Source organism: Chelonia mydas, chromosome 1 (assembly GCF_015237465.2).
Source record: "Chelonia mydas isolate rCheMyd1 chromosome 1, rCheMyd1.pri.v2, whole genome shotgun sequence".
NCBI classification, from domain to species: domain Eukaryota; kingdom Metazoa; phylum Chordata; order Testudines; family Cheloniidae; genus Chelonia; species Chelonia mydas.
In genome coordinates, this window is record NC_057849.1 from 255,706,135 (window position 1) to 255,724,994 (window position 18,860).

Below are 18,860 nucleotides of genomic sequence, written 5' to 3' on the forward strand. Positions count from 1 at the left end.
TCCACAGAGACTCAAATGCTCTTTAGAGGTTGCCCCTTTAGATCAGGACTGAGGCAGACTGGCAGAAGGTGTGGAGCGTGAGTAGTTTGCCCTGCTGCTGCCCATATTGAACCTGCTCTAGAGATAAACAGACGACTTTGCTCTCCAGCATTGTTGATCTGGCAACCTTCCCTCAGCACTGAATCCTTCCACCAGCACAAAACCAAAATTAAAGAGGACAGAACTCCTTCCTCCCACTGCTACAAGTCACCCAGCCAACAGCAGAATAGTGAAGACATATCCCAAGCATGAAGTCTGAACTAAGTCACAGTTGGCTGCCTTCCCTTTGTGCCCCCACCTTGATGGATTCTAAAGAGAAAACCTCAAACACAAAAGCCACCATTGTAATAAACTTTTTATTGTTAAAAAAAATCCCCATATTCATATAAATAAGCCATATATGTAAAATACAAGTAGGTTCATTCTCTCTCTTAACACCTTCCCCACAGCTTCAAAAAGATAAAACAGACTCAAGAACAAATGTATATTAAATCTCTGATGACTGACAAACTGGCAGCTCACATGGAGCCCCCCCCTACTACCTGCCTCTAAACAAGATACGGAGTGTGCACAACACTGGCACCTATGGTGTGCAAAGAGTTTTTGCCTCTCTTAAGGATGCATTCAAATGCTGTATTGAGTTTTCACCCACTCCCCCGTGTGCCAGAAACTGCAAACATTTTAGAGCTATGCCGCTGCTCAGTGGGTGTGAAAAGGAGGGGTCAGTTTGCATAGCAACCACCCACTGGGTTTGGATTTCTAAATTGTCACTTTCTTCTCACACCCAGGCAGCTCAGCTGTCATGTTCTTGTCCCAGAGAGTGGGAGAGAGGTGCAGGACAGCAGATTTAGCCCCCAGCACTGTTTGGGACAGTGGGGGAGGATCCTTCACATGACCTGTTCCAAAAGGTCATCCTAGATAGGGACAGAAAGAAAATGAGAGGGGAGGAATACTGTCAACATTGATCATCACCTTTCCGTGCTGTAGGAGGGACTTCAGAGAAGAGAGAAAATAGCGTGGAAAGACAGGAGAAGAAGATGGCATGGCTGGATTAGCACCCTTTTCCCTTTCACACACACTCCTAGCTCTGATGTATGGCTTCATAAACAGCACCCCACGGGATAACCTACCCACCAGATCCCTTCCTGCCTAACTTTATTGTTTAAGCAACGAGACACACAAGATCAAAGTGAGATACCCCTTGAACTTGGATTAGATAGCTCAGCAGATTTACACACGCACAGACACAGCGTATGAAAAAAAATCCCCAAATTTTCCTATTAAAAATAAAGCCCTGCCTCAAGATTGTACAAAAACCTTGAAAGGAATGAAGAAATCCCTTGTTTGTGGTGAGCCTTGGACATGAGGAGATGTGTCAGGAGCACTTCCAGACACAAACAGCCAGGCTGCCGCCAAAGAACATGTACAGCAGGTTCTTCACCTCGTGGGTGATCTCAAAGCCAAAGCCCTCACCAATCACTACATGCCACGAAGAGCCAAACTTCTTGTCCATTGTCTCTTTGATCATCTTAGCAGCACTCTGAGGAATAAAGAGAAAGAGTCCAGGAGTATGCAGAGGGAGCAGCAGGTCAGAGAGATGGGAGGGGTGTGTTTGTGCATACAAATTCCCCACTGTTGCCCTCTCTTTAACATGACTTTCAGGAGGAGGGTGAGAGCTAGGGTGAGGTTACAGTACAGCAGAGCTCCACTGAGGAGTACCCAGACTCCTTTGCTGCAGACTTCTGAAAACCCAGTAGGAGATATTAGAGGTCTGTATTTAGAACCTGATTCTCCTCTCACTCACACTGGTTTGAATCAGGACTTGGCCCATTTAAGTCACACAAGAATGAGTATGACAGGACAAACAGATCACTATTCTTTATTGTTTTTGAGGGAATTCCTTTTTCCTTGCAGTGAATCAGCAAGACACAACTTTTGTGACTGGGCCAGGCTGTAAATACCTCCTTCCCCCTACACCACGCATCAGCTAGAGAAGGGATGGGAGATGTGGGGAGATGCTGGAGAGTGGCACAAGGCATTTTTCCCAGCCTGGGGGGCAAATGGAAGATATGAAAAACTCCCCCACTCTCCCTTCTAGTTCTTACTCATTCCAAGCACTGAACATGCATTGTAATAAGCAGACTGTCCCCTGTTGCTCAGCCAGAAATCATCTGAGTCCAAGGGATAACGGGATGTACTAGACCAAGTATGTTAATTCAGGAGGGAGCAAAACCCCCTTACCTGTGCAGCGCCCCCAAGTGATACTTGGATCAGAGACCTCTCTCCCACTTCGCTCAGAATACAGAAAACTGGCTTACAAGAGCCAATGGGACGCAGACTAAGTTAGAACAGGCCTGAAGCTTCTCTCAATGCTCGGAGCCTAGTCTGAGACTCCAATCACCCTTCCTCCCCCATCCCTTTTCTCCTTGTGCCCAGTGCAGGAACAAAGCAGCAAAAAATCGGGACCAGAGTGTCTGACCTCCTTTCTGCCTCCCCCTTTACTCTTGCTCCAGAAGATTCTCCAAGTATGGAGACACATAGACAGAGTGATTGCAACCAGCATGTCCAGGCAAAATAACCTTCTTAGCACTGACTGTTACCTCATTGTTGGTGGCGTATTTCTCACAGGCGGTGACACACAGCTCCATGGCCTCCACTCGCATCTCCTCTGGCATGTCTGTGTGCTGGGAAAAACAAGCAAACAAGAGGGAGCTCAGCAACCCAGAGAGCTGGGCACAAGACAGAAGAGCAGATAAACTGGTGTCACCTGCTCCCTCCATCATGCCACAGCTGTGCCCTACAAATCACACATGCTAGCTCCTCTGATCTGTACCACAGAGGACGCAAGAGCATCACCAATAGGAGCTCAAATGCCAAGGGCTTGAGATCAGAAATAGCTCTGCCTTTGGAGAAATGCAAATGTTCAAGATGGAAGAGGCTTATTAGGTCACCTCTTGTTCATCCCTCCCTCCCAGTCAATGCAGAATTGTTCCCTTCTTATATTCCAAAGATTCAGTGATTTAAGTTACAAGTGATGAAATTTCCAATTTTTCCTTTAGGAGAGTATTCCACAGCCTAACATACCTTGCAGTGATAGCTATTTGAGGCTTTCCCTTCGCTCAGTTTCATCCTTTCACTCCTAGCTGTACCTCTGGGATCCTCCTAAACCATTCCTTTCCCTTCTTGGTGTGCTTCATTGCCACATAGCCAAGTTAGACATATTTAGGGCCAAATTCAGGAGTGTTGTGAGCAGTGGGGAGAGTTGGAGAAGAAAATGGGTGTAAGTGACAAAGCAACGAGACTTGTAACAATTTGGCATTCCTTGTGTTTCCAAGACAAGCGTGACACATACAGTGAGTCAAGGTCTGCTCTCAGTTGCATCAGCGTAGTCAATGGGAGACCAGAGTAAGTGAGGGCAGAATAAAGGGTTGAGAAGAGGGAGGTATATGAGAAAAAAATAACTAAAGGGGGAATTAAGATAAAAGGAAGGTGTGTTAGTTGTTCTCCTTCTAATGTCTTTTTCCTATACATCCCACCCTCTCCTGTACGGCCTCAACATGTCAGCTGCACTCATTTCTGCATAGCCACTCAATGCCAAATAGGTAAAAGTTATGCTCCGTTACTACTTACAACTAGTTTCTGAACAATTTATACTACTATTTACAACACTGGTGATTATAGCCCTGACACTCCCATGGAACTGCACCTGTTTATTCCAAGCTGAATTTAAGATTTATTTATCTTAACCTTTCCTCATAGATCATAATATTTTGTGCTCATATTTTGGTAAAAGTAGGTAGGCAGCCCTTGGATATTACTGCAATAAGCCCTACAGGGAAATCTAAGTTACACATAGTTTCCCCTCTGTTCCATTATCTCATTGCCTAGAGAGGTCTTTTTTCTAAGCTCCTCTGAAAAACCCCAAGCTGCACAGAGTACCCTGAATGTGGTGGGAGTGCTGTAAAGGCAGCATGTTCAGCGCTGAAGGAGTGGGGTCAGAAAGGGATTGCTTTCTATTGCCCTAGCTCGCTGTTGCTGACTGAGTGGCAACATTAGTAAACTTTGGAACAGGCTGCTTCTAAGTTGCCTCACAGTAGAGTGGAACATGGGGAAATGGTAGGAGGGTGCAGTCCTCAGACAGAATTGGTATGATACGATCATATTCTTGTAGCTACTCAGAAGTTGAGGACAAACTGGTTTGGAGGGTAGGTACGAATGAAATACATTTATCTCCCATCCTTGTACCTTGACATTCTCATGATCATACATGCCCACCCTTGTTCTTACCCTGATCAGCGGGAAGCTGTGAAGTCTTTTATAATCTGCCTCCTCCTTTTTCCCCTCCCCGGTGTCTGCCATGGTCCTTCCACCGTGACCCTGAGAGGGGGCAGAGGTGCCTACTTAGGACCAGCCAGATGCTGCAGTGCAGGTGGGCGAGAGGGATGGAACTCTCAAGAATCAGGGAGAGCACAGTTTCAGCAGAAGCAGGTGGTTCTCTGCCCAACTGGTTAAAAGAGGGGGGGGAAGAAAGTTTAATTTTAAAAACGTTCAGTTTGATCACTATGAGAAGCAAGATGTGAATCCTGCCATCTCCTCCATTGCTTACTGCTTCTCCATACCTTTTCCAGGGTATATAAATTAACCCGGAGAACTCTGTTACAAGATATTACAGAGACAAAGAGCTTACAAAAAGTTGTCACTTTCCATAGTCAAGACTTCAAATGTGCTGCACCTCTCAGGGGCACAACTCCATAAAGAGACATAGGGCTCTGACTTGATGGCAGCTTGGTTGCTAGTGAGGGGGCAGGACACAGTGAAATTACAGCAGTGCTTTCCAATAGCCGAACAGAGAGCATAGCATCAACCATCCCCTGCCTTAGGCTGTTGTCCAGTTCAGGACACAATACAGTTTGCAATGCGGCCAAAGTATGCATGCAACAGGAACAGATTTTGTGTGCATTTCAGGATGGAAATAGTTAATAGGTTGTTTTGGTTTGTTTTTCGACTTCTTTTTTCAACTCCAGGGTTTGCCAATCAGGGAAGTGCCACATCAGACTTTGTTGCACCACTTCTCTGGGCCTGTGCCTGGCTAGTCGCTCAGAAGGTGACACAGTCCTACAGCACTCTCTGATGGGCAAATTCAGAACATTTCACCTTGGTCTCCTCTCTGGTTCTCCTATCTGGCATAAGACACTCACCTATCCCCTCAGAGAAAACAGGAGCATCATAAGAGGTCCTGACAAGCTAATGATCCATCACTGGGCAATGACACACCCAGCACCTCTTTGAGGCCATAGTAAAGCCAGTCTACAGACACACTAACTGAAGTAACAAGTACTAGTGCTACGGATTCTCCCAGAAGGGACTGTGGGAGTTTTACACATCCCTCTGAAATACTCAGTCAGCACTGAGTCACAGATGGTGGAAGACAGGATAGCAAACTAGATGGCTGGAATGAGGCAGTTCCTTTGAGTTGTTGCGGTGTTTCAGGTTTATCTCCCAAACGTCACACCCACAACCCCAGGCCCCATGACATACACAATCCAGCTCCGAGTCCTTCATATACAGCAGACAGTTTAAACACACAAACAGGTTGGGAAGAAATGCTGTTGAGAGGCATTTCACCCATAAGTCTTTTAATTTTAAATAGAGCTGGTTTACAACAACCCCATGGAAGCGTCCTTGGAGACCCGTTCCTGTTTTGCCGCATCAGACCCACTTCTGAGCACTGCACCTCCTTCACACGCCCCCTGCTCCAGGTATCGGACCCACCTGTCATGGGGGCGATGGGGGGTAGAGGGCAAAGATGGCCTGGATGGAGGAAAAATAATCACACACACACAGAGAATGTTTTGGGCCTTGGTGTTTTATGCAGGGATCCTCACTGGGTGATGGGCGAGGGCGGGTCATCAGAGCCCCTCCCCCATCCCCCGCACAGAGCACAGTGGAAACCCCCACTGGGTGGCTGGGGCCATCAAGCCATAGAAGGACAAGAGCCTCCCCACACCCCAACACGGAGGGGCCCTGCAGATCGCACAGGCCGGGGGAGGGGCTATCACCAGAACCTAGAAGGGACTGGGGGGAGGGGACGGCGCTATCCCGGGCGGGGGCTGGACCCTGGCTGCGGCGGGAGCCCCGGCTGGGTGGAGTCCCTGGCTGGGGGGCGGGGGTCTGCCCGCTGACAGCCCTGGCTGGGGGGGGCGGGGGAGGGACTCGGTCTCACCTGCGCCTCCTCGGCTCTGAACCCCAAAATATCAGCTTCGCTCGGTTGTTAGGGAGAGAGACGTGCTTGCCTTAGCAACCAGCGCCGGAAGTCCCGCCTCCCCTTTCTCATTGGTTGGTTTGGAAAATTCGAAACGTCTTATTGGTTCCAAGGTTTGTCGATGGCGTGAAAGGGTCCTTCCTCCTCCTCGGGGCTGGGGTGGTAGGCGTCCAATACCTGCCTGATCACATGTGAGCTCAGAGTATAGGGAGGGAGCCCCTGTGTCATTGGTTCAGGTTCTTGGGGGGTTGTGCTCAGAGCAGGCACTAGCCCCTCAGCGTCACGGGATATAGCTCCCAAGCCCTGGCACGGCACCCTGACAACACAGTGCCACCCACATAGCAAAACCCTGCCCGCAAGAGCATGACACTGAGGCTGCCGTGCCATGCCAGTGGTGTGCACAGCACCACCCACATTGGGATAGCAGGGTGTGGGGAGACCGCTGCACCGTGCACTTCCACGCCACGGCACCAGGGTGCGGGGAGACCGCTGCACCGTGCACTTCCACGCCACGGCGCCAGGGTGCGGGGAGACCGCTGCACCGTGCACTTCCACGCCACGGCGCCAGGGTGCGGGGAGACCGCTGCACCGTGCACTTCCACGCCACGGCGCCAGGGTGCGGGGAGACCGCTGCACCGTGCACTTCCACGCCACGGCGCCAGGGTGCGGGGAGACCGCTGCACCGTGCACTTCCACGCCACGGCGCCAGGGTGCGGGGAGACCGCTGCACCGTGCACTTCCACGCCACGGCGCCAGGGTGCGGGGAGACCGCTGCACCGTGCACTTCCACGCCATGGCGCCAGGGTGCGGGGAGACCGCTGCACCGTGCACTTCCATGCCCTGGCACCACCCATGCCATGACAGTATAGCACCAGAGGCTGCTCAACAAAATCTACAGCCTTAGGCAACACTTCCATGTGCCCCATAACACTCAAATTGACCCGGCTGCCGATCTGTCATGACAAAGGTGCGGCCAGGCCAAATGTGATTTGCTAGGTAGCTACAAGTGGCGTCACACCCTGGAGTGCGGTATTGCAATATCAGTCAAATTGGCGCGGCGGCCCCTCTGTCATGATGGAGGGGCCAGCTGGATCAAATCTGCCACCCTTGGCAGCTGCCCAGGAATCTGCTACCCTAGGCAGGTGCCTAGCTGATATATAGCTAGAGCAGCCTCTGCATGGCACAGTGAGACCTGCATGCCATCACATTGCCATGCCATGGCATAATGCATGCCATGACAGTATGGCATTGTGACACGTCCATGCCACAACACTATCCATGCCACGGCGCCACTGAGACTGGCAATTCATAAAACTGCCCTACCGTCACAACACTGTGAGGGCATCATGCCTGGGCATCACTGTGCCACAGCACTACCCACTCCAAGACGCCTTCATGCTGCTGCAATGTGCAGACCTGCCATGCTGTGATGTCATGACACTTCTATGCCACCCCAACACCTTGTCTTCTCGTGCTGACATTACCTTGAGGTTCACATCCCTGTTCATTAGTCCTCTGCAACAAGATCATTGCATTAGCAGCAGTGCTGCAATGTCACCTCCTTCCCCCTTGGAGGTGGGGAGTGTAATATTTTCAATAGACAATTCTTCAAATAGATCAGGGCAGTTCTGGGGCCACTTGAGGGCTTTATGAGCTATTTACAGCATTGCCAAAGGCCATCAAGGTTTACAAATGGGTAGTGAGCCCAAAAAGGTTGCAAACCAATACTTTAGGGCTTGTCTACACTTGAAAGTTAATTAAGATTAAGGCAAGTTGTGAATTTACAGACCAATAGCTGTTCCTGAATAACTCTCTTAGTCTGGAATATGAGTGCTTTGTTCCTGTTTAGCTTTAACCCACTTTCACCCATGGCTATGCCACTTCCTTAGCATGATTATGGACGGTTGTGGCCTGGGAGAGGGATGCCCCTGGACACCAGATCTGTAGGGAAGGGGCCATTGCTACCTAACCTCAGGCTTTTGGCTTGAGAAGGAGACTTTTCTAATCAGCCATCAAAACCTAAAGACCCTGAACTGTGCATTCTGATCAGACAGCTCTACCATTATCTGAACCCACTTAAATTTTGGATGTAATGTTTTCGGGTTTAAAAAAACATTTTTGATATTAGGCCTCCACCCCTTTTAAATAGCAGAGAGTGCGGCTGGGAAGGGTCTGGAAAATCTCAAGCTTTTGAGTTTCTCATTGTAAACTCATTTGGGAGAAGCCTAAGACTTTCATGTTGGGGAGGAGAAAAATGCCTGTATGAATCTGGGGGGCGGGGGGGTGAGGAGGGGTGGGGGAAGGGTGTTATGGTTCAAAAAGGGGCTGGCGTGACACTAACCACTCTCCCCCTCCCTCCCCCCCCCCCCCCCCCCCCGGCCTCAGCAAAGACCTTTATACATTTCATTTCTGCTTGCTTTGAGGGTTTTCTATACCCGTAATTGTCTATGAAATCCTCTACGTCCCCAAAGTGATGCATCTCTCGCTATAGAGTAGGTCTGGTAAAAAAAACAACAGAATTTCTGTCCTGTCAGAAATTCTGAGATTTTGAAATTTCATTTAGTCCTGAATTGGGATGAATAGTTGAAAGCTCAGCATTTTTTGCAAAATGAAATATTCTGAAAATATTTTGTCGCCACCTTATGAAAATGTTTCATTTCAATAAGGTTGAAACATTTCATTTTAACTATAATATAATACTAAGTAATCAAACAGTTTTAATGATTTCCCATTGAAAATTTGGACAAAATCAATATGTTCCTGTGAAACATTTTGATTATGTGGAATCAGCATTTTCGGATGGAAAACTATTCCTTCAGAAAATGTTGATCAGCTCTACTGTCCAGGTAGCCAAGCATTGACTCCCTTCTAAACTAGAGGTTGAACAATTTAATAGGGCCTTTGGGCTAGATTAGCCCAAAGTCAATACATGAATGGCGTCACCACCAGCAAGCTCCAACAGCAACACCCCGAGGAGAAATTTAGCTCCCCAAGCCCAACTGCTAGGCAGGGTACAGGCCTTTTTACTGGGATGCTGTCCTCGCACTCTGCTTGCAGGCTCCATCTTTCCTATCAGCTTTTGGCTAGCATGTGTTTGAAGCTTCCGCCACCCCTGTCTAGCAGCTGGAAGAAGGAGCTCTCTCTCCCCAGAGATAAGTGGCTAGGAGTTCTTTCTGCTATTCTGTCCAGGAGTGATTTCTAGAGGGAAGGGGCCACCCAAAAGAAGGCACAGAGGTGAGCATGAGAGAACATGAAAGGTGTAGTCAGATGCCCCTATCCCCAGCCTCCACATGGGTCTTCTTCCCCTCTGAATAACTTTAGTGCTCATCTAGGCTGCTGCTTATGCCTTTCCCAAGCAATAGTAGAGTGCCCTGACTCTTGACAATTTAACTGCTGGCCACAGGTTTCTAAATAGCAGCAATGAAACCGATCAGAGCTTTGTTAATATCATTTTCCTGTTTCCTGACAAAGCAGTAGAGGCACTGGAGCTGTCTGTCTGCAGACTCAGGAAGATGATACTGCAGTGGGTCTCATTTGATTCACATTAGGAAACTTTTTCCACCACCATAAAGGATAGAAACTTAATGCTGCCTCTTGTCCTTCACTCGTTTACAATCACTTCAATTCCTTTCACCACTTGATGTTTTACTCACCTCTTCCCCCTTTTTAATGTCACTGTTCTCTTGGAATGAGGCAGTAGCAGCACCCTGGCCATCCAAGGATGGGTAAAAGCTGGAGATCGTCTCTTTTGCAATGAATAGATAATTAGGAACAGGATCACTGGGAGGAAGAAGATCTTTTTATTGCGATTTTGTTTCCAGGCAGCTGCTGTAACCTCTCCAGGGATGCCATGAACTCTAGAGTCAGTTGTTTTTTAAAAAAGGAGTACTTGTGGCACCTTAGAGACTAACCAATTTATTTGAGCATAAGCTTTCGTGAGCTACAGCTCACTTCATCGGATGCATACTGTGGAAACTGCAGAAGACATTATATACACAGAGACCATGAAACAATACCTCACACAAACTCACTCTCCTGCTGGTAATAGCCCATCCAAAGTGACCACTTTCTTTATAATGTGTATGATAATCAAGTTGGGCGGCCCAACTTGATTATCATACACATTGTAAAGAGAGGTTTCAGAGTAACAGCCGTGTTAGTCTGTATTCGCAAAAAGAAAAGGAGGACTTGTGGCACCTTAGAGACTAACCAATTTATTTGAGCATGAGCTTTCGTGAGCTACAGCTCACTTCATTGGATGCATCCGATGAAGTGAGCTGTAGCTCACGAAAGCTCATGCTCAAATAAATTGGTTAGTCTCTAAGGTGCCACAAGTACTCCTTTTCTTATTGTAAAGAGAGTGGTCACTTTGGATGGGCTATTACCAGCAGGAGAGTGAGTTTGTGTGAGGGGGGGCGGAGGGTGAGAAAACCTGGATTTGTGCTGGAAATGGCCCAACTTGATTATCATACACATTGTAAGGAGAGTGATCACTTTAGATAAGCTATTACCAGCAGGAGAGTGGGGTGGGAGGAGGTATTGTTTCATGGTCTCTGTGTATATAATGTCTTCTGCAGTTTCCACAGTATGCATCCGATGAAGTGAGCTGTAGCTCACGAAAGCTTATGCTCAAATAAATTGGTTAGTCTCTAAGGAGCCACAAGTCCTCCTTTTCTTTTTGCGAATACAGACTAACATGGCTGTTACTCTGAAACTTGTTTTTTAAATGCTCTAATCCCTGTGTAGTTCACCCACCCCTGTCATTAAGCAGCAAGTTAGAGAGGATTTCTTCTTCTTTTTTCCCCCCTCAATCTTTGATGCTGCCGAGTGAATAGATCCCACTGTATGAAGGTTCAGGATATGACAGATGGGACTAGGCTCCTTTGGGCATTCAAAGAAAGTGGCCAGAGAGGATGCTTTTCAGGGTATCCTGGGGCCTACTTGCAAGAGTTAGTCATTGGCAGCCACAAAATATAGGTGCTTCTTTGGGAACACGTGTACTCACATGTGCATGTTTCCAAGTGGGGTGGGTGGAGTGGCCACATATAGAGGGAGACTCCTTTTCTGAAATGTTGGGTTTTTGGGAGGGGGGCGGGACTTGGGGGTCTCTCTGGAGCTCAGGGCCTAGATCAGCTCCTTCATTCCACCCAGTCTTAGTTCAGACCAAAGTCTCTTACCAATTTGTAGATAAAGTGACGTTCAATAAAGAAAAAAATCAATATATTCTGCAGCATGGGAGGTGATTGTGTCATGGTGTTTGTGGAATTGCTTTTTTTTTGGAATGGGAAATTTAACCATTAATTGCAGTAAATGTTGATTTAAAAAAAAAAATTTCATGGCCCCTGTTGAAAAATAGTCACTGCCTTTTGGCATTGCCTGCTTGTCAGCTCCTAAATTATTAACCCCACAGAGGGTGAGTTCTGGATCCTCCAGCTAATGGGAGTTTTCTTTCAATGTTCATGATATCCTCCTGATCAATGGCTGTAAGCAAAGGCTAGACTTCTGTTGGTGTCTCTGCTCTAGTGTGGAGGGAAATCCTAAAGTTCTCTCGTCTTCCTGAACTTGGCCTCTCCTATAGCCTGTGCTGTGCAGGAGGTCAGATTAGATGATCGCAGAGGTCCCTTCTGACCTTATAATCTTTGACTCTATAAGCTCCACAGGAGCTTCTCGAACTGTGTTTAGTTTGGGGCAATGGAAACCCTGGCTGGCTCAAAAAGGTGCTGGCCTCTCTTCTCATTTAGGGAGCATCAGCTCTCAGAGGTGTGCTCTCTGTGCTAGAAACACAGTTTTGCATGGAGCAGTGGGAGCTCTCGAGCCAGTCAGGATAGGGCACTGTGATCTAGTGTTTCCCACACCACGCACTCTCAGCTTGGCAAGTGGGAGGTGCTGTGATTCAGTCATGCATAGGGCAGCAAGATCTCTCCAGCCACTTCAGAGCAGGAGCTGTGATCTTGGTTCACTTGGGACAGCAGGACCTCTTTGGCTAGCCGACAGAAATGCCATAGTCGAGTTTCACTTGAAGAAGAGGCAGCTCTGAAGCGGGCGGATACGGAGGTACTGTGTGAATCCTCCAGCTCAGGACATTGGGAGCTCCCTGCCTAGATAAATGGGCTGGTGGGATCTTGTCTCACAGAAGGCCTGGAACACAGCGTAATGCTTGCCCTACCCTGCTCCCAAATGGAAAGTCGTCTGCTCCCTGTGCTGAGCACTCCCTCTCTGCCTCTAACAAGCGCCACAGAGATAAAATTGACACCACGCCAGAGCAGAGAGGTTACTGTAACCTCAATTCATAGCAGACCACTGGTTATCTAGTCCTGTATCCTGTCAACAGCAGGGGTCAGTAGCAGATGCTCCAGAGGAAAGTCCAAGCAAGTCTATAATGAATAGCCGGCCCATCAGCTCTTCAGGACAGGGGCAGCCTATTATGTGCATGTGCAGAGCCTAGCACAATAGGGCTCTAGACGCAGCTGGGGCCTCTAGAGGCTGTGGCAATACTGATAGTAAATAGGGGATGTTTCTTCTAGCCCCCTGCCAATTAGTGGTTGGCTTATGCCCTGCAGCATGAGGGTTTATGTCCCTTGTATTTGTAAATGTAGAGTCTCTTTATCAGAGCTTATAAAGTCAGCAAGGATGATTGTCATCTAATTTGTCCTCCTGTATAACATGGGCCATAGGACTTCCCAGAATTAACTCCTCTTTGAACTAGAGCAGGTTTTTTAGAAAAACAGCCGATCTTGATCGAAAAATTGCCAGTGATGGAGAATCCACCACGACCCTTGATAAATTGTCCCAGTGGTTCATTTCCCTCACTTAAAAATGTGTTAGTCTGAAATCGTCTAGCTTCAACTTTCAGCCATTGGCTTTTGTTGTACCTTTGTTTGCTAGATTGAAGAGCCCATTATCAAATTTTTGTTCCCCCTGTAGGTTCCCGTATGGTCTGTGATCGAGTCTAACCGTTTGTTTGATCTAATCCTAAACTCTTGGCCTCAGTGATATTTGTGGTGATGAGTTAGCTATGTGCCAGTAAACAAAAATGTTTCTTTTGATCACTTTTAATAGTGTTGCCTCTCATGTTCATTGAATGACTTGCTGAGAGAGGGTAAAGAAGAGAGTTCACTTTATCTTTTCTACACCATTCCTTGTTCTCTCTTTCTCTGTCATGTCCTCTTTTAATCGCCTCTTCTCTAAGTTAAACAGCACCAATCTTTTCAATCTCTCTTCATGTACAAGTCTTTCCACCAGCTCTCTGAGCAGTGTCCCAGCTCTGGATTCTTTTATTTCTGCTATGGCTTTTGATTTGGGGTGACCAGAACTGAAGCCAGTATTCAAGGTGAGCGTGTGCTGTCAATTGATATAGTTGCATCAGAACATTTTCACTCTGACTTTTTTATTCCCTCCTTTATGCATCCTGACATTTTGTTTGCTTTTAATTTTAATTTTAATTTTTTTTTTTTGTGGCTGCTGCTGCACAAAGAGCAGAGATTTTCACTGAGTGGCCCACAGTGGCGCTCAGATCTTTTCCCTGAGTGGCCACATTTAATTTAGAACACAGCAGTGTGTATAAGTAGTTCCAGTGATGCCTTCCCGTGTGAGTTACCTTGCACTTATCTGTCACCATGCTGTCCAGTCGACTATCTTTTTTGGTCCCTCTGGAATTTCTGTTTTCAATAGCTTGACTAACCAACAAAATGTTGTGTCATTGGCACATTTTGCCACTTCACCCTTCACCTCCTTTCCTGATCACTATTAAATAAACGAACAACACTGATTCTAGCACAGCACGTTGGGGCACCTCCTAGTAACATTTTGCCATGTTGAAAATTGACCATTTGTCCCTACTGTTTGTCTTCTGTCTCTCAACCAGTTTCTAGTCCATTGCAGTATTTGATCTCTCATGCCATGACTATTTATTTCCCTTAATAGCTGCATAGAGAGGACTTTGTCAAAGGCTTTTTGAATAGCTAGATAAATTATATCAACCAGGTCGTCTTTATCCACCTTTTTGTTGACATCCCCAAAGAATTCCAAAAAGTGAGAGCGATATGGCTTTCCTTTGCACAGCCTGTGCTGGTTTGTCCCTAGCAGAGCATGTTCATCTAAGTTATATTATAACGCTACCTGGTAGTGACGTGAGTGTAATTTTGCCCGGATCACTCATAGCACCTTTTTCAAGAGAAGTACACGTGCAAACCTCCAGTCCTCTTGTGCAATGGCTGATTTTAATGAGATGACATCCGATGAAGTGAGCTGTAGCTCACGAAAGCTTATGCTCAAATAAATTTGTTAGTCTCTAAGGTGTCACAAGTCCTCCTTTTCTTTTTGCGGATACAGACTAACATGGCTGCTGCTCTGAAACCTGCCATATTTTTGTTAGCAGCTCAATGTCACTCCTCCATTCCTTCAGAGATCCCTGATGAAATATCATTGGGTGCTGGTGACTTGCTCTTCTTTGGTTGATCAGTTTGCCCCAGCCCCTCCTTTTTCGACACCTCAGTCTGATTGCGCCTCATCTTGGTTACCTGAATAAAGTAGGTCTGGGTGAAATATCTCTGCAGCGCTGGATACAGTGAAGGATGATGGCAAAGAAATCAAGGCTGCTCTGCCTTATCCTCCTTAGTTGCTTCCCTTACTCTCTAGTAATACAACAGATGCTCCTGATCTTTTGCCGGTTGCCTGTTCCTAATATACTTAAGGAATTTCTTATTGATTTCTATGCCTTTGGCTATTTGCTGTTCCACTTGCTTCTAACCTTTCTAATTTCCACCTCACATTTTACTTGTGGCAGTTTTTGTTCCTTTCTATTGTTTTCCCTTAGGTCGGAGTTCCAGGTCTGAAGGGATACCTATTTGGCTCCAATAACCCCTACAACCTTGCCAGTTAACCAGACTGCTTTGCTCCTTGCTCTCCAGCATCCTTTTTTGTCTAGGAGCTGTGACGGGGTCCACTCACTACAGGGGCAACTCCTTGTGGCTGGGTCTAGGAATTAGCTCTCTCCCTGTCTGGCACCCCCGTTTGTCAGTTGCTCATGCTGTGGCCCCTCTCCATGACTCGGGATGCTCCCTCTTTGTGACTCAGCCCTCTGACTAGGTCATGATGTAGTCCCACCAGACCTACTGTCCAGATGCTGCCTCAGACAGTCTTCCAGTTTACATTTCCCAGCCCTGGACCCCTTTGCCAGTGTCTGGTAGGGGAACCTGGGGCTGCCCGCTATTCCGGGTTCCAACCCAGAGACCCTATGACTAGCAGACTCAGACCCTGAGTTGCTGTTTACCGGGTATCTTCCTATCCCACCTCTCTATCTCCTAGCCTATCCCTGGTTTATCATCAGCGATTCCTCTGCTCTCCATGGCTACTCACCCTTCTCAGCCTCTTGCCAGACTTCCCAGTCCAGGGCAGGATCTAGGTCTTACTCTTCTGTTGGATCTCCTTCTTGTCCCTGACTAACTCCTTTCCCCCTCCAGGGAGTGACTGCAGTTGTCCTCCCTGCAGCCTCTTCCTGTGCTCACTTCCAGGCTTATAATGCTAGCCCAGCTCCTCCCCAAGCTTGGCTTCATCTGCCATTAGGCCCTGTCAGTCTCTGGTTCCCCTCCAGGTGCAACATCTAAGGTTAATTGGCGTCTCCTTGCCCACATTAACCTGCTCAGGGTTTGTGTGGGGCAGACACCCCAGCACAGCGGCATGCATGCCTTCTGTGTCTTTGATGGGCAGCTTGCCGTTGACTTCAGTGGAGCCAGGATATCATCCCAGAAGCCTCCAGGATGAGTCTAAGGATTGTAGTGTCCTGGGGTTTTGACTATAGTGTCTTTTTGACTGGTTTCCTCTTTATTTCTTTAAATCCCCTTTTCTACTATTTAGTACCACAGTGGTCACTTTCGGATGATGTCTCCCTAGAAGATGCTGCTCGAGTTATATGGAAGATCCCTATTACTTAATGGCTCAGTTATGGCTACGTCTTGAACTAGCTTCTCTGGGTTGCTGAGGAGTAAGACTCCAATTCAGCAAAGCACCTAAGCACATGCTTACAGGCCAGATCCTCAAAGCCATTTAGGCACCTAATGCTAATTGATTTCAATGGGAATTAGGTGCCTAAATCCCTTTGAGCATCTGGGCCTAAGTGCTTCGCTGAGTCAGGGCCTAAACTGAGAATAGCCTCTCCCTGGCTGTGGCTGCCACAGACGTAGCCTTAAAATTTCTCACCCGAGCTAGCACCAGACACAGCTCCATGAGCAGAAGCAACAGTGGAGAGCTTGTGCAGACTGGCTGCCAGTATTTTAACCACCATCTCATCTAGCCCTGCTCAGAGCAGGTTCGGATGATACTATGGGTAAAACTCTAGCAGATGCCATTGCCTCATCTCTACTAGCACCCCCACTATTGCTACCCCTGGTGGAGCTGTGCCAGTGACAGCAATGGTGAGAAATATTAAGGAAAAAAGTTTAGCGTAGACCCAGCCATTGTTTGCTTTCAAACTAGCTGTTCTAAGAAGTTTCTCCTGTCAACCTTGTCCCTGGTATGACCAGTTTACTTGTGGGTAGCTAAAAACACCCGTTATTACTGTTTGATTAGATTTCTTGCTCAGCTGAGCTCCCTCAGCATGGGAGCACATGAGCACGACACATACACACATACTCAATGCTATTTTCTGATCGAGAGGCTGGCAGCACCATCCTCCTCGTAGATTTGTATTCTAGCATTTGTATTCCTACCGCTTTCATCAGATAGTCCTCTCTGTGCAGAAGTGTTCTCTTTTGATCCTATAGAATCTGTTCCTCTTCCACCTGGGCCCCTAGCTAGTCAGTTCTCCCTGTATAGTTTATACCAAAGCACAACAGTATCCCATTGATTTTGTTTGTTTCAGAAATGTCTGTTATAACAAGCGCCTCTCCCATCTAGTTCATGTCTGTTTTGTCTTTATGCTTTCCACATTGGTCTATGGATATTTATAGCTTTTATTTGTGACAGTGCACGTATTTTTAATTAGCCCCTTTATCTGACACCCTGTTACTTTTCTAGAAAGTCCCTCTCTTTGATCCAGCTCTGCTTCTCCTCCATGGCAGCTGAAATTTCTGTCCTAGTATCAAATAGAGAGTCAACTTTGTAGGCCTGACATCCCCAACAGACACCTTGCTCCACCCTGAATGCACCTTGACAACTGTCAGCTTTCTCTCTGCTTGTAGGCTAAATAAATCTTGGCATTTTGCTGCACCAGCAACCTGGTTCCACTTTGGTTAAGGTGAGGCCCACCACTTCTATAGCAGCTCTCTCCTTTCTCAAAAGTGCCCTGGTGCCTTACATTTGGATGAAGTGAGCTGTAGCTCATGAAAGCTTATGCTCAAATAAATTTGTTAGTCTCTAAGGTTCCACAAGTCCTCCTTTTCTTTTTGCGGATACAGACTAACACGGCTGCTACTCTGAAACCTTACATTTAGACTGTGAGCTCTTTAGGCAGGGATCCTCTCTTTGTGCTGTGTTTGTATCGCATCTAGTACAATGGGGTCCTGGTCCAGGACTAGGGCTCCCAGGTGCTACCCCAACACACATTAGCCCCTTCTTCTTTATAATGTTTTCTCATCCATGTGTTGAGTCCCGGATTGTCCTTCTGTCTAGCTTGCCCTTTGTGAGGAACTGGAAGCATTACAGAGAAAGCTACCATGCCTGTCATAAAAGCCCTGGATTTAAGCCTTCGTCCCAGTAATCTAAGGGCTTGGCTACACTTGCGAGTTAGAGCGCATTAAAGCAGCCCCAGGTGCCCTCGCTCACTATCCGACCACACTGGCAAGGCATGTAGAGCGCCCGGACTCCACAGCTAGAGAGCTCCTGGTACTCCACCTCGGCGAGAAGATTAACGCTTGCTGCATCTTGGCTGAAACGCTCGGGTGTCAGGGTGAAAGGAGGTGTTGCATTACTGCACTCTGATCAGCCTCCGGAAATGTCCCACAATCCCCTTAAGTCAAGTGGCCACTCTTGTCATTGTTTTTGAATCACTGCAGGAATGCAGATATGTCCTTTGAAAGCTCCGTTTCTGACAGCTGGCTGCTTATCTTTGCTCCGAGACAAAGCAACCATTAGTGTGGAATGCTGTGTGAGAGAGAGAGAAGCCGGGGGCAGGGGGTTCTGCTGCTGTCTGAACTTACAAGACAGCATACTGACATGCTCTCAGCCCCCCCCAAAACCCACTCTCTTCCCCCCACATACACACAACACACTCCCTGTCACACTCCACCCCACCCCCCCACCCCTCATTTGAAAAGCACGTTGCAGCACTTGCATGCTGGGACAGCTGCCCATAATGCACCGCTCCCAATGCAGCTGCAAGTGCCGCAAATGTGGCCACGCCAATGCGCTGTCAGCTGTCAGTGTGGACAGACTGCAGCGCTTTCCCTACTGCACTCTCCGAAGGCTGGTTTAACTCAAAGCGCTCTACATCTGCAACTGTAGCCATGCCCTAAGTTTAGCTTCCAGGGCCTCTCCCTCATACCAATCCGCACCAGGAACGCGGCGCTCACTAGCCATTGTCTAGGTGTCTCGGCAGCTCCACCACCTTTGCCTCAAGTTGGCA

The 18,860-nt window shown here is 47.6% G+C and overlaps 1 protein-coding gene across 6 annotated transcripts; it reads right to left on the bottom strand.

Annotated features, from left to right (window-relative positions):
- Nucleotides 1-376: 376 nt before the first annotated feature.
- DNAL4 (dynein axonemal light chain 4) lies at nt 377-6,392 on the bottom strand. 6 transcript variants are annotated; one of them, XM_037881861.2, is made up of 5 exons: nt 6,263-6,369; nt 5,812-5,850; nt 4,327-4,543; nt 2,640-2,723; nt 377-1,579 (listed from the first exon to the last, which is right to left on the bottom strand). In XM_037881861.2, exons 3-5 carry the CDS (start codon nt 4,396-4,398, stop codon nt 1,415-1,417), a joined length of 321 nt encoding a protein of 106 aa, XP_037737789.1. In that variant the 5' UTR covers nt 4,399-4,543; nt 5,812-5,850; nt 6,263-6,369; the 3' UTR covers nt 377-1,414. The 6 variants fall into 6 exon arrangements, with proteins under 6 accessions (XP_037737789.1, XP_007069149.1, XP_043399494.1 ...); XM_007069087.4 differs by lacking the exon at nt 5,812-5,850 and having other exon boundaries at nt 6,263-6,392; XM_043543559.1 differs by having other exon boundaries at nt 4,327-5,850; nt 6,263-6,367.
- Between the last annotated feature and the right edge of the window lie 12,468 nt (nt 6,393-18,860).

Bases quoted from the DNA above. Each gene is read 5' to 3' on its own strand.
- DNAL4 (XM_007069087.4), bottom strand. From the start codon at position 4,398: ATGGCAGACACCGGGGAGGGGAAAAAGGAGGAGGCAGATTATAAAAGA. The intron at 2,724-4,326 runs GTAAGAACAAGG...TGTTTTTCCCAG, and splicing joins ACAGCTTCCCGCTGATCAGG to CACACAGACATGCCAGAGGA. The intron at 1,580-2,639 runs GTAACAGTCAGT...TTTATTCCTCAG, and splicing joins AATACGCCACCAACAATGAG to AGTGCTGCTAAGATGATCAA.